This window comes from Cydia amplana, chromosome 14 (genome assembly GCF_948474715.1).
Source record: "Cydia amplana chromosome 14, ilCydAmpl1.1, whole genome shotgun sequence".
NCBI lineage: Eukaryota > Metazoa > Arthropoda > Insecta > Lepidoptera > Tortricidae > Cydia > Cydia amplana.
The window spans coordinates 1226890-1245005 of NC_086082.1; the positions used below are offsets into that span (position 1 = coordinate 1226890).

The 18116-nt window shown below is 39.2% G+C and overlaps 4 protein-coding genes across 4 annotated transcripts in view; 2 read left to right on the top strand and 2 right to left on the bottom strand.

The window, feature by feature from the left end:
- The window catches only part of LOC134653924 (glutathione S-transferase 2-like), a 124381-nt gene that overhangs the window by 21316 nt on the left and 84949 nt on the right, over window positions 1–18116 (bottom strand). The gene's annotated exons all lie outside the window — the stretch shown is intronic.
- On the bottom strand, window positions 938–6348 carry LOC134654297 (glutathione S-transferase 2-like). Its single transcript, XM_063509763.1, has 6 exons — window positions 6228–6348; window positions 5329–5423; window positions 4295–4441; window positions 3593–3723; window positions 1847–1997; window positions 938–987 (listed from the first exon to the last, which is right to left on the bottom strand). The coding sequence occupies exons 1-6, from the start codon at window positions 6293–6295 to the stop codon at window positions 938–940; spliced, it is 642 nt and encodes a 213-aa protein (XP_063365833.1). The 5' UTR covers window positions 6296–6348.
- Window positions 6979–13214, top strand: LOC134653923 (non-structural maintenance of chromosomes element 3 homolog). The gene is made up of 5 exons (XM_063509288.1): window positions 6979–7284; window positions 7728–7899; window positions 9380–9492; window positions 9925–10020; window positions 13131–13214. Exons 1-5 carry the CDS (start codon window positions 7024–7026, stop codon window positions 13206–13208), a joined length of 720 nt encoding a protein of 239 aa, XP_063365358.1. The 5' UTR covers window positions 6979–7023; the 3' UTR covers window positions 13209–13214.
- LOC134653876 (uncharacterized) lies at window positions 15546–18027 on the top strand. The gene is made up of 3 exons (XM_063509236.1): window positions 15546–15596; window positions 15704–17104; window positions 17631–18027. The coding sequence occupies exons 2-3, from the start codon at window positions 15729–15731 to the stop codon at window positions 18001–18003; spliced, it is 1749 nt and encodes a 582-aa protein (XP_063365306.1). The 5' UTR covers window positions 15546–15596; window positions 15704–15728; the 3' UTR covers window positions 18004–18027.

Genomic DNA, 18116 nt, shown 5'->3' on the forward strand with positions numbered 1-18116 from the left:
TTTCGTTGTGCAATCTCGATGTTGCAGAGCAATATTGGCTACGTCCAGGGAGTTCTAGTGAAATCGAATAAAAAAAAAGCATAGATACCTAGCGTAACTTCTAACCATAGACTAGGAATCCTCTAGACGGAGTTTAGAGCAATTATTTCATGAAACCGATGCTGCCAAAAATACTGGGGTGCGGGGGACGAGGCGAGCGAGTCCCGTGCCGTGATTGGTCCGTTCAAACACACGGACCAATCACGGCACGGGATTCTGACACTTGACTCGAAGATGGAGTAAAACTACCGTATATTTGTGGCAGAGGGGGTAACGTTACTATGCTCAGTCTAGAGGATGTCTTGTCTGTGCTTCTAACTAACTAACGTAGCGTAAATTAGTGTATAGCGATGGATAGACTTATGTGACTTTTACAAGTAGGGTAAAAATCTTGATAATTTTGTTTTTAAATTCAAATACTTACGTATTATGTTTATGTATTATTATTTAAAAGTAATTACAAATGAGTAACAAAATGGTGTTGAAATGATTACATATTACAATTGACTTCTCTTTTACTAACAACCATAACTGTGAAAAGAAAATAATAATTCTGACTTGATAATAAGCTAAAGAGATCAAAAGGATTTTTAGAAATATCATATACAATCAGAATATGAACAAACACATCTGTGAATGTATGAATAAATTGAGAAGAAATATACTCACAAAATAAATTAGAGGAACGCAAAAAAAAGGTTTAATTACTGCACCTAAAGTATACATAGTTTGTCAAAGGACTGTCTCATTTCAAACATAGACAGAGATAATCATACTATATTTGAATTACACTAGTACTAGCACCCAAAAGAAAAGGATGAGATTATTTTATTTTTGTTCTTATTTACCAACTATAATTTCAAAATTAGTAACTAAACTTTTTTTGCGTTCCTCTCAATTAGTCCATGAGTGTAGTTTGAGTTTGACACAATCTATCAATTTGTATCCCTTTGACAAATACAAATATTTTATTAATAACAAAAGGTTACAAGTCATCGGGATAGTGGGTACATGTCCGACCGCCAAACACATCAACTGATGCCGGCTACTGCCCAATATCAACCTTTGCGCATTCCGATATCGTTCACGATGACACGCACACGATAGGCGTGGCGTATGTTAAATAATAACATTTTGAATTAACGAGCAACAGACATTAAAACGCTGAATCCAGATGTGTATGCCCACCTTAATAAAAAAAAACAAGATTCGTTTAGAAACAACAAAACGCCTAAGTACTGTCATGCTTTCGTTCCATGAATCTAGTATTAAACTGGATTGGACATGAGTGGTGGCGATAAAAGACAGAACGGGATAGTCTTATGTATCTTTCAGTAGGAGTAGCAGCGAAAGCGCTATTATTGTTGGTCCTTGTCACAGTCTCCCTTTTTTTTAATTCCCCACCTTAAATTAGTATGGATGATCGGTCGAATTGATTTGTTGCCCACCATAACAAATAAATTCGACCAATCATAGCGTCGCATTGCGTATGTTTTGTCCCTCACGGAGGCACGCGTAGACCACTTCTATAGGATGCTACCTTCTATGGTTCGTTCTAAAACATAGATGGTAGGATCCTATAGATGTGCTATACGCGTGCGTCCGTGAGGGACAAAACATACGCAATGCGACACTATGATTGGTCGAATTTATTTTTTGCCCACCATAATCCATACTAAATTTACGGTGGGGAATAAAAAAATATGAGACTGTGACAAGGACAAACAATAATAGCGCTACAGAAAGATACATAAGGCTATCCCGTTCGGTCATTTCCCCCCACCCCTCATGCCTGATCCAGTTATACTAGATTCATGTTCTAAAGCCGTCTTCACAGCTGGCACCGCAGTCAGCTGGTGAACCAGATGTTCTATGTTGTCAAACTGGTCGCTAGACAGATCCAGCGCGTGTCGCACGTGCTTCCACATGCCGGCCAGCAGGAAATCCGCCCAGGTTAACTGTGGAAAAACGCCTTTATAACCCTCTTCTTAACATAGACTAGGAATCCTCTAGACGGAGTTTAGAGCAATTATTTCATGAAACCGACGCTGCCAAAAATACTGGGGTGCGGGGGACGAGGTGAGCGAATCCCGTGCCGTGATTGGTCCGTTCAAACACACGGACCAATCACGGCACGGGATTCACTCGAAGATGGAGTAAATCTACCGTATAAGTGGCAGAGGGGGTAGCGTTACTATGCTCAGTCTAGAGGATTCCTAGTCTATGGCCAGTCTAGACCGGAGAATTTTTCGTCCAACCTGATTTTGAATACATCAAACTAGTTTCTATGTTGCTAGGTTCGTCAATCTATAAACTCAAAACAAAAACGGCCGTTTTAACTTTGGACGCATAGATTGACGAATCCAGCAACATAGAAACTAGTTTGATGTATTCAAAAGGTACTTTAATACAAGATACAGTACGTAATTACGTATTGGCCCCCTTTTTTTAAAATATATTTCGTTAAATTCAAATAATCACGATTATTTAGCAGTGGCGCTAGTGTGCACGTTGATGGGCTCTTAATTAACAAGACGACCTTAACCTTTTCGACGCCGTGTCAAACACAAAAGCTGTCACGCTGACGCCACGTCACCGAAGTGTCAAAACTGAAATTGAACTTTATGCATATGCACGTTGGTCTATGTTGTTCTGTGGTCTGTGACCGATTAATCGGTCTTTGGCGTTGAACCTGCGGTGCGGATATATCGGTCACTGGCGTCCAAAAGGTTAACAGTTTAAGGAATTTATTGCACTTACGGTACGGATGATCCGATTAGGGCTTATTTGTTTACCTTACTGAGCGCTACAAGTAGCTACAGCTAGATGGCCTCTGATAGTGGCCACGGCCAGGCGTGGCTCACTCCGTGATTTCGTCGCAACAAGTACCTACAAGTACATACATCCGTCCCACACCAATTTTAGTGGCTCTCAATAGGCCGCGCTCATATCTGTCGTAATCGTAACAGACGCGTTTTGTTAAGGACCCTCCACACTCGTGCGCGAATCGCGGTGCGAAGCCGCGAACGCGAGTGTGGTGTCGATTTCGCAGATTGTTCACGCCTTCGCGCATTGTTCCCCATTTTTGTCGGTTTTTCGGCCCGCGTCAAAGGAGGCGCGAAGCGCGAACTAGCAAGACTCCACATTACTCACTATTTTGGCTCATCAGTTGCAAGATTAATATTAATTATATTATATAAAGCGTCTATAATTTACGGTTTTACAACAAAACAAAATGGAAAAATAGCCACAGCAAATATGATGCCGTAGATAAATGACAGTTAAACTCGATCAGCTGATGCTTTTCCGCCATCTTGGCGCGAACCAAACTGCGAATTCACCGTGAAGTGTGCGAGTGTGGAGTCATAATTCAACGTCGCGATATGTTCGCTCTGCGAAGTCGCGCCGCGATTCACGCACATAGTCTGGAGGGGGCTTTAGATAGTGAATCTTCTGTACCTAGTACACGAAAGCGTCTAGTTTGGCGAGGCACGCCAGCGCCATCTGTTCGTCGAATGGACTAACTCGGGTCACCAGTATAACAAGAGTTTACCTTGCCGAGCGCCATATGGCCCCGGTTAGTGGCCACGACAGCGTCTAGTTTGGCGAGGCACGCCAGCGCCATCTGTTCGTCAAATGGAGTAGCTTGGGAATCTAACTCTTCTGCGCCTATGGTTTGTATCTCTGAAATAAGACAAACAAAACATTTATTATTTTTGACTGAACTAATAGCAGATGACTCTGATTAGTACATAAATACATATAATTGACCGAGCGAGAACAAAGGTCTCCATTTCAGCTTGGGCAAAAATGCATATATTATGTTTATATGTCCGTGCAGATGTTCTCCTCTACAGGAACAAATTCTCAATGGTGTTGCCCGGTATTTAGCAGATGATGCCATCATAGCTTGCCCTGTCAATCCATGGAATTGTGTAAATTTTTAGTTTTTTTAATGCCCTGGATGCCAGCCCTTTAAGCCAAATCTCATAGAAAAAGGGGCAAGCTATGATGGCGCATCTATGCAAAACTTTGACAGTTGCCAACCCCATTGATTCCCATCAAATTAGGTGAACAGGTAAGATAATTGGTAAATTATATAATAAAATTGCCAATTCAGTTTTGAAGGGTTTGCAAGGTCTCAGAGCCAATAGTTATTTACAGTAGTTAACAAACTGACACGATTAAAAGCCCCGGAGTGCCACAATTTAAATGACGATTTATGAACACAATTTGAGGCATTGTAGCAACTTACTGTCCAATAGGTCGATGAAAACATCAACAATCTTGTCAATCTCTAGGTCTTCAAAGGGGTCTGAGCCCGCGAGGCCATGGCTCCGGCCCAGGCAGCGGAGCACCGCCACACTGTGAAGACCACAGCGGGACGGGCTGTCCAGTAACACTGCAAATAAATAAATATTATACTTTATTATTATTATTATTAAAGCCTTTCTTATACGAACAGTTAACATTTCATTTAACCATCATATGTGTATATATATTTCTACATGCATGTTCGTAAGGTCTTTTTGACCTAGGCCTCTTCCGAATCGCCTTTTTCTAATATATTTAAGTATTTGTCCAACATTCTCTTCCATTCTTGTCTATCTATTGCCCTTTCTTTCCAGTCTTTTCCTATTGTTTCTATTAGGTCTTTTTCCCATCTTGTTTTTGGTTTGCCCTTTTTTCTTTTACCAATTTTTGGATTCCAATTTGTTGCTACTTTTGTCCATCTGTTGTTTTTCATCCTGGCGATATTATACTTAAGACATTCTTTTATAAATTGACTAAGCGCAGCCTTCTTGAGCTTACTCTAGAAGGCTTGCAAATAAAAATACCATCCATAAATGATATCTATTTGATCTATAGGTACATAACATCTTAGACAGTGCAATGGCAAACATAATTTCCCTTAGCAGTAGCCTCAAAAGGTACCTAACAAGCAACAGTGGGCCAAGAAAGTGGTCTACCAGTTTTGACAAAAGTTTCTGCGAGATCTAAAAGTAAATCGACCATGTTGTCTCATGACGTTCAAACGAACCTCAACCGTAGGGTGGTAGACCACTTTCATGGCCCACTGTACAACTTGATTAGGATTATTGCAACTTCAAAGATCTGCTAACTTGCGTTTAGTGGCAAATGTATGAATGAACTTACACTATCCACTAATCAATGTTTATACAGGCCCCAGTATGAAGGCCGGCAAAGTTTTAGATTGCCTACTAAAATTTTTGTTGCACCACTAAGTCATTTTAAAGAAACAAAAACAAGATATCATTGATTCCGCACCTTCCCTGTATTCCGAGCCAGCTTCGGTGAGATGTTGCCCCGAGTAAGCCAGCAACATCTGAGTACTCTTGTGGAAGCCTTCTGCAGGCAATGAGCTGCAAATATATACTATTTCTTATTATAATGAAATAATAATATTGCATTCGGCAATATTAATCTGTTTCATCAACAATTTAAGATACATTTTACAGGCTAACAGATGGCTAAGATTTATGGACCCTGTAATAGTCCAGATAAAAAACAAGCAACTGCACTCCGGGAGTGCCGATAGAAGTGAAAACTCACCTCACTATGTTACCGACGCCCGGTAACACGATACATATGTTTAGCTAAGGTATTCTATTTATTTATTATATATTATTATCATTCTCAAATAAGATCACACTTTTTCATTGACATGTTTATTTACATACTGCCACATACTGCCATGACAACGTCAAATTATTTGAACATAAGTAAAGAGTCTTGAAAAGGAGTCCTCAACATAAATGTCAAATAACATTGCGTTTTTCTTTATTGATTTAAATGGCATCTAAATTATGAGTGGCCATCTAAACCTTACGCCCCTTACGGTCCGTGATCGCCTTACGCCCCTTACGGTCACGTGATCGCCTTATGCTGTCTCGAGTTTCATTACTTTCATTTTTTCCCCACCTCAAAAAGTGCCCAGCGGCGCTAAAGAAGTTTTCACTTAAAAAAAGATTAAAGCCTGCATAAGAAAATAATATACGCGAGATTATGCATAACATTGTGAACATAAGCTGAACTTTGAGCTATTTTCGTCCTGAAATAAAAGTTCCAGGATTTCAAGGCCACGCCCGCGCCGACGCAGTAGCAAGAGGAGTCCAACACTTGTTGCTTGTTTATCTCTTTGTTGTTTATTCACCTAATTTACTTACATCTCTTTGCTCTCCTGTTTATCAGTCTTTTTTGTTTTAAATAATTTTCCTAAACTTCGAAAAGACATGATTGGCTATGGATATTTCGATGATTGTGAAATTGCACTCTATCGATCGATCCTATTTTATTTAATAATTGGTTATTGTTAAACAATAAAAATAATATCGCCGGTTTTAGATTATTTTCTTACGAAAATTATATCGATTTATTTTTATGTGATATAGCATCTCTGCGGAACTCATTATCAATGTATAGGAACTTGCTGACATGCTGACGCACTGCACAATTTACAGCTTATTCCGCATTGTACGAAATTATTTTAATCTATTTGAAAACCAATGCAAATGAAAATAATTACAAAACAATTCAAAATTCAATTAACCGAGTGACATTTCTCGCATATTTTTCGAGTCGAGAAACGTTGGAAAGACGCCGGAAGTTGGAAATGAAATTAAAAACAGGGCTGCTAACATTAAGAAGGCAATGTTAACCAATTCTATAGCTGGTCAACCAAATCTTGTCAGTAAAAAAAGGCGCGAAATTCAAATTTTCTATGGGACGATATCCCTTCGCGCCTACATTTTTCAAATTTGCCGCCTTTTTCTACTGACAAGATCTGGTTGACCAAGTATAGTTACTTTTCTAGCTAGTCTGTGGTTACAAATCTGACATTGAGTCAAAGAGTATTGAGATGGTATTGAGTCATTGACGACATTGACGTTTGTGTTTAGTGGGAAATTCACATTTATTAACGAAGTTTATTTACTACAACGATTGTACACTTGTTCCGCAAACATGAGTAAAAGAAAACATCAGAAGTCTTTGCCGGCCACACAAAATGCTTCATCAGCTTCACTAGACGGATCAGACGAAGAGGATCATGTTCATAACATGCAGAACGCCGTTAAGGAGTGCGCTCGATTTATCCTTAGTCGGGAAGGAAGCAAGATCCCTATCAAAAAAGCTGATATCGCCAAGCATTTGGCTACGGCTTGCCAGACTCCATCGCAGCATGTCTCTAGTGTCATAAGTGCTGCTGAAAAATTACTTAAAAAGGTGTGTTTACACTTACCCTTGCGTACAAATTTTTGTACATATTCCAAAATTTATTTTGAACTTTTATTGAGTAACTAAGGGTTCTAAATTCAAAAACAAAACAACTGCTTATGGGTCTCAAGAGGTTATAGCGACCCAGTCTATTTCTGATTTTATTTTTTTCTAATTTTTTTCAGCTACATCAAAGTGATTTTGTATGCTTTGCTATCATTGCAAGCATTGTATGTATTTATTTGATCCATATATATATATATATTTAGCCTTTGTCTTTTATACATTTTTTCTTTTATTCATGTTCATGATGTGCATACATGCTTTGGATGGCATTCCCAACCAAAACCTGTACTGAAAATAATTATTTCATGTAATAAATGTTGTTTTGTGTGCCTAATAAATAAAATAAAAAAATTAAATATATTTCTCTTTTTTTTTTTCACTTTCAGGTATATGGTTACAAGCTGGTCTCAATAAAAGGTAAAAGTGGGGTTCTGTACATAGTGGTGTTGACGGAGGAGTGCGAGTCTCTGCCGTCCAACGTGTCGGAGCCGGAGCTCAGGACCATGCTGATGGCCTCCCTCACACACATATTCATGTCCGGGGGCAGTGTTAAGGAAGGTAAGGAGTAGAATTGGAAAGAGAATTTATAAAATTTTGTTAACTAGATAAACAAATAGATTATTACTAGATACAGGGCCGGATCTAGGGTTAGGGTGAGTGGAGCGGCCTCTCTACCTGATTTCGCTCTACCCTGATCAAGGGCTCGGGCCGGCACTGACTAGATAAGATACATATGAATCATGCAATAGTGTAGACCAGCAGTCGGCAACCTGCGGCCGTGAACCTGTCACTTGCGGCGAGCCACCTTGGCTATTTTGTATGTAATATTGACAAACGACAATGTCTGATAAAGTCATAGATATTAACAAAGTACGGCCCGCGTCAACTTCGTTAACTACTATGTGGCCCTTGGCTGCTATAAGGTTGCCGAGTTGCCGACCGCTGGTGTAGACTGTAGGTGGTGCCTTTGACCATTTTTGAATGTCTGTCTGTCTGTGGCATTGTAGCTCCCCAACAGATGGGCCAATTTCGATGCGGTTTTTTTTGCGAGTTTTCTTGCGGTGGTGCTTATCTGTTTCATAGAAATCTATCCAGCGGTTTTAAAGACTATCAGCCCTTTTCCATAATGATGTAAGGCATTTTTGGCATTAAATGGATTTTGTTGGCATATAGTGTAGGGGTTTTTTAAATGTTTAATTTAATTGTTATGTCAGCCAACGGTATTTTTTTGTTTTATCTAAATAAACTTAGATATTCTGGAATATGAGTGATATAGTAAGAGAGATGGCCAGTGATCGGAATTGGTAGTGCCATTTCACGGGACTTCGGTGCGTAAGCTTAGTATGGATATACCTTTTCACCCCGGGTTTTCATATTACCTACTTCAATTAAAGACATGCCAAGAAATAATAATAATAATAATAAGCCCGCAGGGCAGCTTGTGGCAAGCTGTTGGGGAGTAACGACCCCACGGACCCGAGTGCTCCAGAGAGTCGGTCAGGGTCTCCGTCTCCGGCGTGTCTTCGTCGGTCGGAGTGGACCCCAAGGGAATTTTCCTTCACCGAAAAGCTAGTGGTAAATATCAAATGATATTTCGTACATATGTTCCTATAAACTCATTGGTACGAGTCAGGATTTGAACCCGCGACCTCCGGATTGAAAGTCGGACGTCATATCCACTCGGCCACCACCGCTTTATTTTTAAATATTTTTGTGAAAAAATAAGTCTTGGAATCCCGAGTCTTATCCATGTTAAGTACAATGTTTGAGGTCATTCACCCCAAATGGCACTACCTATTCCGATCATTGGAGATGGCACAGGGATATACAATTCTACATTTAGCAAAAAACTAAATAAAAATACTTAAATTATTTTCTCAAAATAATTTTATTTGCACGACTTGTAGACACTTGTAGATCATTTGTAGATTTATAAATGATAAAAGTATTTTTGTTTTATAAACTTATATCTATTTATAAAATTCAGAGTACCTATGATTGGTTCAATTGTTTTACTTGATGTAATATTTTCTTCCAGATGACCTGTGGAAGTTCCTGAGCGAGTCTGGTCTACTGGAGGAGACTGACTTTGCTGGCAGGAAGGCCTTCACTGCCACCTTCACTAGACAACTGTACTTGTCATTCACTAAGGTACATGTTTTAAATCAATTTTTTAACAAGCAGATACGTCTGCTAGCGATATTCCAAATTTTCCGGTGCCGTCAAAAGATGTAATCGTCTTTCGGTAGATGTCGCTATACGCCACCCTTATGGCGTGTATGCATAAAGGAAGGGATGGAAATATTTGATATGTCCTGGTAGGCTTCCGTAGCTCAATTGGTTAAGAGCAACGCACGGATTGCGGAGGATGCGGGTTCAAGTCCTGCCGGAAGCGTAACTTTTTAAATTTTTTCCTTTAATATAAAATTTGGTACATGTTTTATTTATGACACTTTTTGTAACAGCCTAAGGATTGTTATTTATTTATTTTAAACTTTATCCCTTAGATTTCATTTTGTTGATAAATTAATAATGAATGGTTCTCATCAAAAGTTACATAATTTTAAATTGAAATGTTTTCAGGTGGGCGATGGCGATCTAGCCTGGACCGTTTTCGAATGGGGCCAGAGAGCTCATCAGGAAGTGCCCAAAATGTTCCTATTACAGAAGATGGCAGAGGTAACATAATCCATACTAATATTATAAATGCGAAAGTGTATCCGTCTGTCTGTTACCTCTTCACGCTTAAACCGCTGAACCGATTTAGTCTAAATTTGGTATGGAGATAGTTTGAGTCCCGGAGAAGGACATAGGGTAGTTTTTATCTCAGAAGTCATCCTTTAAGGGGGTGGAAGTTTGTACGGGGAATCGATAAAAAGCACATTGGATCAAAAATAAGCTACCCAAATAACTAACTCCACGCGGACGAAGTCGCGGGCAAAAGCTAGTATGTTAATTTAGGCATATATACGCTTACACCTTGTTCCCCACTCTCACTCATAATTTTTAAGTCGGGTTTAGTTTATCCGATGTCCCAACTGTTACATACTCTTATTGGTGAGTCCCAAGATACAGGCTCAGCCTAGTTTGGGGCTTTTGTGTCTGCTACTTACTGTATACTTTTCTCAAATTTGTCATTACCAAACTAAAATGGAGTTGGGCAGGACATGTTGCTAGGCAGAGTGATGGCCGGTGGACTAAAATGTTAACAGAACGGCCGTTTTCGGATGACAGAAGCGCCTGGCGTCCGTTGGCTCGTTGGGTGGTACCACCGGAGATTGCGGGTCACTTCTGGACATAGAGAAAAAAATACATAGAGTGCTCACTCCATACATCAGTTTTAGTACCAAAAAGACTATTAGCATCTAGCATCGAGTAGCGGAACTATCAGTACCGCTATTTGACAATAGATGTAGCACCGACCGGAAAGTCTTATGCTGTTGAGATAAAACTTTCCGGTCGGTGCTACATCTATTGTCAAGTAGCGGTACTGATAGTTCCGCTACTCGATGCTAGATGTAGACACTGAAATTAATAATCTGAACTGATGTATGGAGTGAGTACTCTTGTCTTACTATATTTCTCTATGCTTCTGGATGAGATTAGCTCAGGACCGGGACAAGTGGCGTACTAGAAGCCTATGCTCAGCAGTGGCTGGGCAAGGGCTGATATGATGATGATGATTTCTCAATTTTTTTTTTTTTATTAAAAATGGGCTTACTCATAGCCACAGACTAGCCGAGGCGAAGACGTGACCTACGATGGAGCGAGTCTGCCCAGAAGGTGCCTGTTCACCCTTGATTTGAAGGTTGCCGGGTTATATGAGTATGGTTGTAGGGTTGATTTTTATTCTTATTTACTTTTTCTACTCCAGCACTTAAATGTGTCAATTAAATGACTGACAGTGATATCTAAAGCAATGTCATTTGAATGCTTTGTCTATAGGCTCATAAGATGACTGCTAGCAGTCATCTTATGAGTATAATACAACTGCTTTATTTTTTTTAAAGATACAAGTTCCGATCATCTTGATTGAAAGAGGTATGTTTTCATTTACAATAATAACTCTTTTTTTTTAAATAATAACTCAATTTTTTTTAAATAATAACTCTTTTTTTTTAATAATAACTCTTTTTTTTTTAATAATAACTCTTTTTTTTTTTTTTTTTGCTGCAGCTGTCATAGAAAAAGTAATGTATGCAACAGCTCATAATTGGTTCTTAAAATTCTCGGGTCTTTTTTTACAAAACTCGACTACGTCTCGTTTTGTAACTTCGACCCTTGAATTTTAAGAACCCTTATTATATCACTGTTGCATAAACTACTATTTTCTACTCCAGCACTTAAATGTGTCAATTAAATGACTGACAGTGATATCTAAAGCAATGTCATTTGAATGATTTGTCTATAGGCTCATAAGATGACTGCTAGCAGTCATCTTATGAGTATAATACAACTGCTTTATTTTTTTTAAAGATACAAGTTCCGATCATCTTGATTGAAAGAGGTATGTTTTCATTTACAATAATAACTCTTTTTTTTTTAAATAATAACTTTTTTTTTTAAATAATAACTCAATTTTTTTTAAATAATAACTCTTTTTTTTTTAATAATAACTCTTTTTTTTTAATAATCTCTTTTTTTTAATAATAACTCTTTTTTTTTTTTTTTTTGCTGCAGCTGTCATAGAAAAAGTAATGTATGCAACAGCTCATAATTGGTTCTTAAAATTCAAGGGTCGAAGTTACAAAACGAGACGTAGTCGAGTTTTGTAAAAAAAGACCCGAGACCCTTATTATATCACTGTTGCATAAACTACTATATTATTGTCCATGTCCAATGTCTTTATGCAAGAAACGCACGTGTAGATATTGACAGATCAGTATCGTATCGGAATCAGATTGCATAACTGTAATCATAATAATTCCTTCCTGGTGGCAACAGTTATGCAATAAAACGTAAATTTGTCAGCCAAAATTGACCTTGTTTGCCATTTCTTATCCGATATCACGTCCGTGATATTCAAGGGTTTTTTTTTATCTGATTTTTATTGAGGCTTTGGCCACTCTAGGTGAACATGTCATTCAAGGGGTTTGGGATACCATATACCTATGTATAGGGTATTTGACTACTTTTTTCGAACGGTCAAAACTATTTAGCTCTATCTAATCTAATACCTTTAAACGAGCAATTCTTGCATATTTATTTATATATATTTCGGGGATCTCGGAAACGGCTCTAACGTTTTCAATGATATTTAGTATATGGGGGTTTTCGGGGGCGAAAAATCGATCTAGCTAGGTCTTATCTCTGGGAAAACGCTAATTTTTGAGATTTTATATGTTTCCCGAGCAAAGCTCGGTCTCCCAGATATTGGAATTTATATGAAACGCTAGCATGTGACGACACAATCAAATAACCTACTCTTTACCTATAGTTCTATACGGGTTTTAAAATAGAAATTTGTCTCTATTCTGGTGCTTTATTTCATGCAAGGTGTAATAGTGCATTACATACCTAGGGAGGTGAATTCGTGAATGCTCCATATCGCAGGTGTTTGTGGTCCGAACCGAAGGTGAGGGCCATAAATATGCGATCTGCATGGAGCTTTACGAATTACCATCCGTGGTTTGTCTAAAGTTTTACGTCTTACGGCCAGGAAGTGAGATTTTCTCGTCGCGTAGCGGGCTAGGGTGACGTAAAATAATTTATTTTAAATAAGTACAGTCAAATACCCTATTGATAAGTTATTGTCCGCGTTCTATCAAGTGTGTTTACGTTTGTTTCAGGCATTTGAGAAAACTCCCGACCACTGGGCCGAGCAGTACAAACAAGCTACTGAGAGTACCACTGCGGCCGCGTCCTAATAAAATGGGGCATTATCTATGAAAAGGGACCTTATTGTCGATGGCGCTTACGCCGCACAGCGTCGCGCGGCATTGTGTTTATATCGGAGCATCGTTAACAATGGCGTAACCGCCATCGACAATAAGGTCCCTTTTCAAAGATAACGTCAAAAATAAGCTTATTGTTATCGTAAGTACATTACTGTTACAGTCTTTAATGTTGTCATTATTGTTACTGGTCTAAGGTACCGTCACCTGCAATAATATGTTACACAACGAAAGCCGCAATAATATCTGACACGATCTTATTTGTAGAGCCATAAGAGCGTGTCACATATTTTGGCGGCCTTCGAAGAGTAACATATGATTGCAGGTGACTTTCATTTGCTGACGGTATGCAAGCGAGACAGCGCTGTCTCGCTCGCACAGTTGCCGCATCTGTGGGTCTAGTACGAACCGATCCAATCGCCCGTCCGTATATTTGCCTCCCTATTGCTCGAACATGCAAGAGCGATAGAGAAGCAGATAAGGAAGTTTCAATGTTCACGGTAAGGCCTCTGATTGCGGCGACAATGAATACTGCTTTATTGCCCTTGTCTTAGAACTATTGACAGTCTGGTGATAAATAAATAAGGCTGGCCGCAGACGCACGAAATTTTCCGTACGGAATGACGTGTGCAAGCGAGACAGCGCTATGCATGTGTAGAGAGACGTCCCGCTCCCACCTGTCATCCCGTACGGAAACCGACTGAATATTCCGCGTTTAACCGCGTCTGGGTTAGCCTAAGCCCCCATTCGCACGAGAGCTTTTTCAACGCGCGTCAAAAAAGCGCTTGAATCCGTCTGCACTCTAAAATTTAACGACCAAGGCTTAAAGTCGAAAATCGAACAACGCTTGATAAAAAGCGCCACCGCTATCGTGTGAATCAGGGATGTTGCGGATGCCGATTTTTTTACATCCGCGGATGCGGATTTTTAAAGGCTCACATCCGCGGATGCGGATGCGGATGTCAAGATAGTACCATAAAAAACGTCAAATATTACATTTTAGTAATTTTTATTTCAAAAAACCAAGTGCGAGTCGGACTCGCGTTCCAAGGGTTCCGTACATTAAGTCCCACTCACGCTTGACTGCTCATTTCTAATAGGTTTTTTTGGTTAATGACTAAATTACCTAGCAGTCTAGCACTTACGCCGGTGCTAAGACGTTCCTGTACCGACCTGTTCCACATCCGCATCCGCATTAAATCCGCATCGATTTTATGCGGATGCGGATGTTGAAAATAATGCGGAAGTTCCGCGGTTGCGGATGCGGATATTCGCAACATCCCTGGTGTGAATACATACATGGTTATCCATTTGTGTCATTCAAACGATTTTTTAACGCGCGTTGAAATAGCTCCCGTGCGAATGGCGGCTAAAGGTACAGGCTACGCGGTAAGCGTTCAACGGCCTTTACTGTCTAGTGTCTCCTCTAATTAGATTATTATAGGTTTTAAGTTTTTTTTATAACAAATAAACGTTTTTCACATGATCCGATTTTCATGTTTTATTTGTTAGTGGTACATCGCCCTGTCAGAGTAGTAGGGTCCGAGAAATAGTGTAGTCTATAACTATTAAATTAATATAAACATTTAGAAAATCCCCTACGCGACAATAATGCCTTACATCATTTTGGGAAAGAGCTGATACTCTTTAAACTGCGGTGTCGATTTTTATCAAACAGCTAAGAAACACCACAAGGAAATTGGCTTTCAAGTAAGTAATAAAAACCGCATCGAAATCGCATCCGCTTGAGAGATACGATGCCGTAGATAACTACCTAACAGTTAAATTCGATCAGCTGATACTTTGGCGCGAACTAAACTGCGCCGTGAAGTTATTACGTAAAGCCCCCTCCAGACTATATGCGTGAATCGCATATAGTATGGACTCCATACATGCGCTGCGTGCTATCGTCCTAGCAAAAATCTGTCTTCATAATCAGTCTTAATGTAAATGTAAATAACTGAAATAAAACTGGAAAAATAGCAAAAAAATCTAGCAAATAACTATATACACAAATTGTTCACTTTTTATGCAAATATGCTTGGTCAAGCAGATCTTGTCAGTAGAAAAAGGTGGCTTTGCAAAATGTAGGCGCGAAGGGATATCGTCCCATAGAAAATTTGAATTTCGCGTCTTTTTTTACTGACAATATTTGCTTGACCATCTATATATTTAATGCTGCCACAAAAATCTTACAAACTATAAGTAAACTTCGTATTCGTAATACGTTTCGGAACGTCCTCTTGTTTGTTTTCACTCCGGCCGGCTGTCACTGTCAGTCTGTCACTCACTCCAGTCACTGGCGTCACTGCAACGCTGCTCGATTCAATTTAAGTTCGCGCCCGCGGGTATAATTTACAGGTAAGCAGAATTACCAATGGTATAATCGTTTCTTTCACTATAAATTCTAACCCTGTTTGAATTCCATAATATTTTACTCATCATCATTTCGTTAAATTCACTTCCAGTCCGAGCATTGCGTTACAAAACGCAATGTGGCGAAGTCCCGGTTTTAACGAAGAATTGCTAAAAAGATATGGGTGCCTCGAAGATATATACAATGCTATGCGAAGCAATGACTTAGCCGATGTTGTTTATACAGCCTTAGACGTAATAAAGAAGACAGGCAGCGTGCCACTATTGTTAACTGAAAAGAAATCCGATTCTAAGTCAACAGAGTTTCGACAGCTAGGCAACCAGGCTTACAAGAAAAAGAAATACCATGAGGCGCTCGTACTTTATAATAAGGCTCTAAAATATGCTCCAAACAAGTCCAATGCAATGAAATTAGCTTTTAGTAATAGATCTGCTCTTTTTATAACGGTGAAGGCTTATTCGGCGTGTATAGACGATCTTGACATTTGTTTCGGGATGGGCTGTCCCCCGGAGATCAAGTCTAAGCTGAACAATAGATATGGGGAAGCTTTAGAAAACCTGGGGACGGATGAGTGGCCGCCGGTGCAAAAATTTGCTAATGGTTATTTTCAAATGATGGATGAGCAACAAAATCCACAGATATCTAGTGCTACGATGGATGTTGGGGTTATAATGGAAGACAACTGCCCCAAAATAGTTGCCGCAAGAGATGTCAAAGTGGGGACTGTACTGGCAGTTGAACCAGCCTTTGCTATTGATATGAACTCTGAAAATTTAAACATAGCTTGTTACAATTGCCAAAAACTTGAATATAACTTGATTCCATGTGAAGGATGCTGCCATGTCATGTTTTGTGACACACTCTGTATGAAAGAAGGTATGGAGCAGTATCATTCAGTAGAATGTAAGATTATAGACCTTTTTGAGACTACAGGGTGTACAGTGGAATGTACAGAGAAAACCAGACTGGCTATAAAAGCTGCAATCAAAATGAAATCTCAGAGCACATGGAAGAAGTTAATTGACGATTCAAAACTCTATGGCATGGAGCGAATAAAGAATAGTTCTATAAATGAAATTTATGACTTCCGGGAGAACTTGTCACTGCTATGTTTTAAAGAGAACAGGAACTTTATTTATGGAACCATGTATAATGCTAGTTTTATTCTAGCAGCTGTACTGTACTACATGGCTAAGACGAGTTTCTTGCCATACGATTACAAAGAAAGACAGGAAGCTATCAAATGTCTTGGTAGGGTTATGATGTATCTAACATTATTTGGGACTCCTACGATAATACGTGACGCCGCTTCAATTAACAACTCTTCGGAGATTGAGTTTCATGATTGGGAGAACTTTGCGCTGTTCCCGCTGGTGGGCAAGCTGAGGAACTCCTGCAGGGCTAACACGCTGACAGTGGGGCTGAATGACAAGGTGGCGCTTGTAGCCCTGGAGCCCATTCCTCGAGGAACCGAGATTACCATTACTTACCTGTAAGTCTGTAAAATTTACCTTTACATTTTTATAGCTCTTCCTAATATTTCATTCAGGAGTATGTATCTAAGTATTTTTTCTTTATTATCCAAGGTTTATAATCTTTCACAGCTTCTGTTCTGATTTTGGTCGCTGGTAGTTTCTACATGCCTAATTTCATCAAATAAGTTCAGTGCAGAGACACAGTCACCGCATTATTAAACGTGTACTAAGAGTGGTAAAATACCCATTTTATACCATAGACGCGCAGGTACACTCCTAAAGATTATTATTTTTAATTAACAGGAGTATTGGTCGTAATTGTGGGCGCATCTGAATAAAAGCGGTCGTTTTCCCATACTAAATTAAATTAGTACTAGTGGTTTTATGTGCTCTGTCTAATAGTTAGGGTGGTCTGTGGTTCAGTCATGAAGAGACAGAATACAGATAAGAGTTACCTACTTCCACATTAATACGACACGACATTATGTCTGAAATAAAAAATTTCAATTTCAATTGATAATATGTATAATTTTCTTTTCGCAGAGGTCATTGGCTAGACAAGGGAGCAGACTGCAACTCGGTAAGAAACAGAAACATGTACGTCCTCTACTCCTCCGTATGCAACTGCATCGTCTGCTCCGGCGACTGGCAACACCGATGTGACACCCTCACGCCCACACAGCTGGCCTGCTACAAAAAACTCAAACTCCAAGAGATTGACTTCAATAAGATATCAACACCTTACAAGAATATATGTAAGACCTTATCTGAGTTACGTAATGTGCCTTTTTCTGAAGAGTATACTAAAGTATATAAGTCGTTGCGTGCGTGTATTTTACATTTGCAGCACCTAAACACGGAGAATGTGGTTTTAGAAAAAGCGCGGGCGAAAGAAACATGTGCCCACGTCATATGATGGAATAAAAGTGAATTATTTGTAGTGCTCTGTGTTGATTATTACAATAGTAATTAATGATTGAGTTGTTTTTTAATTTCTTAGTTTTGTTAGTAAGGAAATTTAAAAAATCT

Excerpts from the sequence above, each read along its gene's own strand:
- LOC134654297 (XM_063509763.1), bottom strand. The coding sequence starts at position 6,295 with ATGTCTTTTCGAAGTTTAGGAAAATTATTTAAAACAAAAAAGACTGAT. Across the intron at positions 3,724-4,294 it reads TTTCATCGACCTATTGGACA|AGATACAAACCATAGGCGCA; the intron begins GTAAGTTGCTAC and ends GTCTTATTTCAG. Across the intron at positions 1,998-3,592 it reads GCCATATGGCGCTCGGCAAG|TTAACCTGGGCGGATTTCCT; the intron begins GTAAACTCTTGT and ends GTTTTTCCACAG.
- LOC134653923 (XM_063509288.1), top strand. The coding sequence starts at position 7,024 with ATGAGTAAAAGAAAACATCAGAAGTCTTTGCCGGCCACACAAAATGCT. Across the intron at positions 9,493-9,924 it reads TGTACTTGTCATTCACTAAG|GTGGGCGATGGCGATCTAGC; the intron begins GTACATGTTTTA and ends AAATGTTTTCAG. Across the intron at positions 10,021-13,130 it reads TATTACAGAAGATGGCAGAG|GCATTTGAGAAAACTCCCGA; the intron begins GTAACATAATCC and ends CGTTTGTTTCAG.
- LOC134653876 (XM_063509236.1), top strand. The coding sequence starts at position 15,729 with ATGTGGCGAAGTCCCGGTTTTAACGAAGAATTGCTAAAAAGATATGGG. Across the intron at positions 17,105-17,630 it reads GAGATTACCATTACTTACCT|AGGTCATTGGCTAGACAAGG; the intron begins GTAAGTCTGTAA and ends TTCTTTTCGCAG.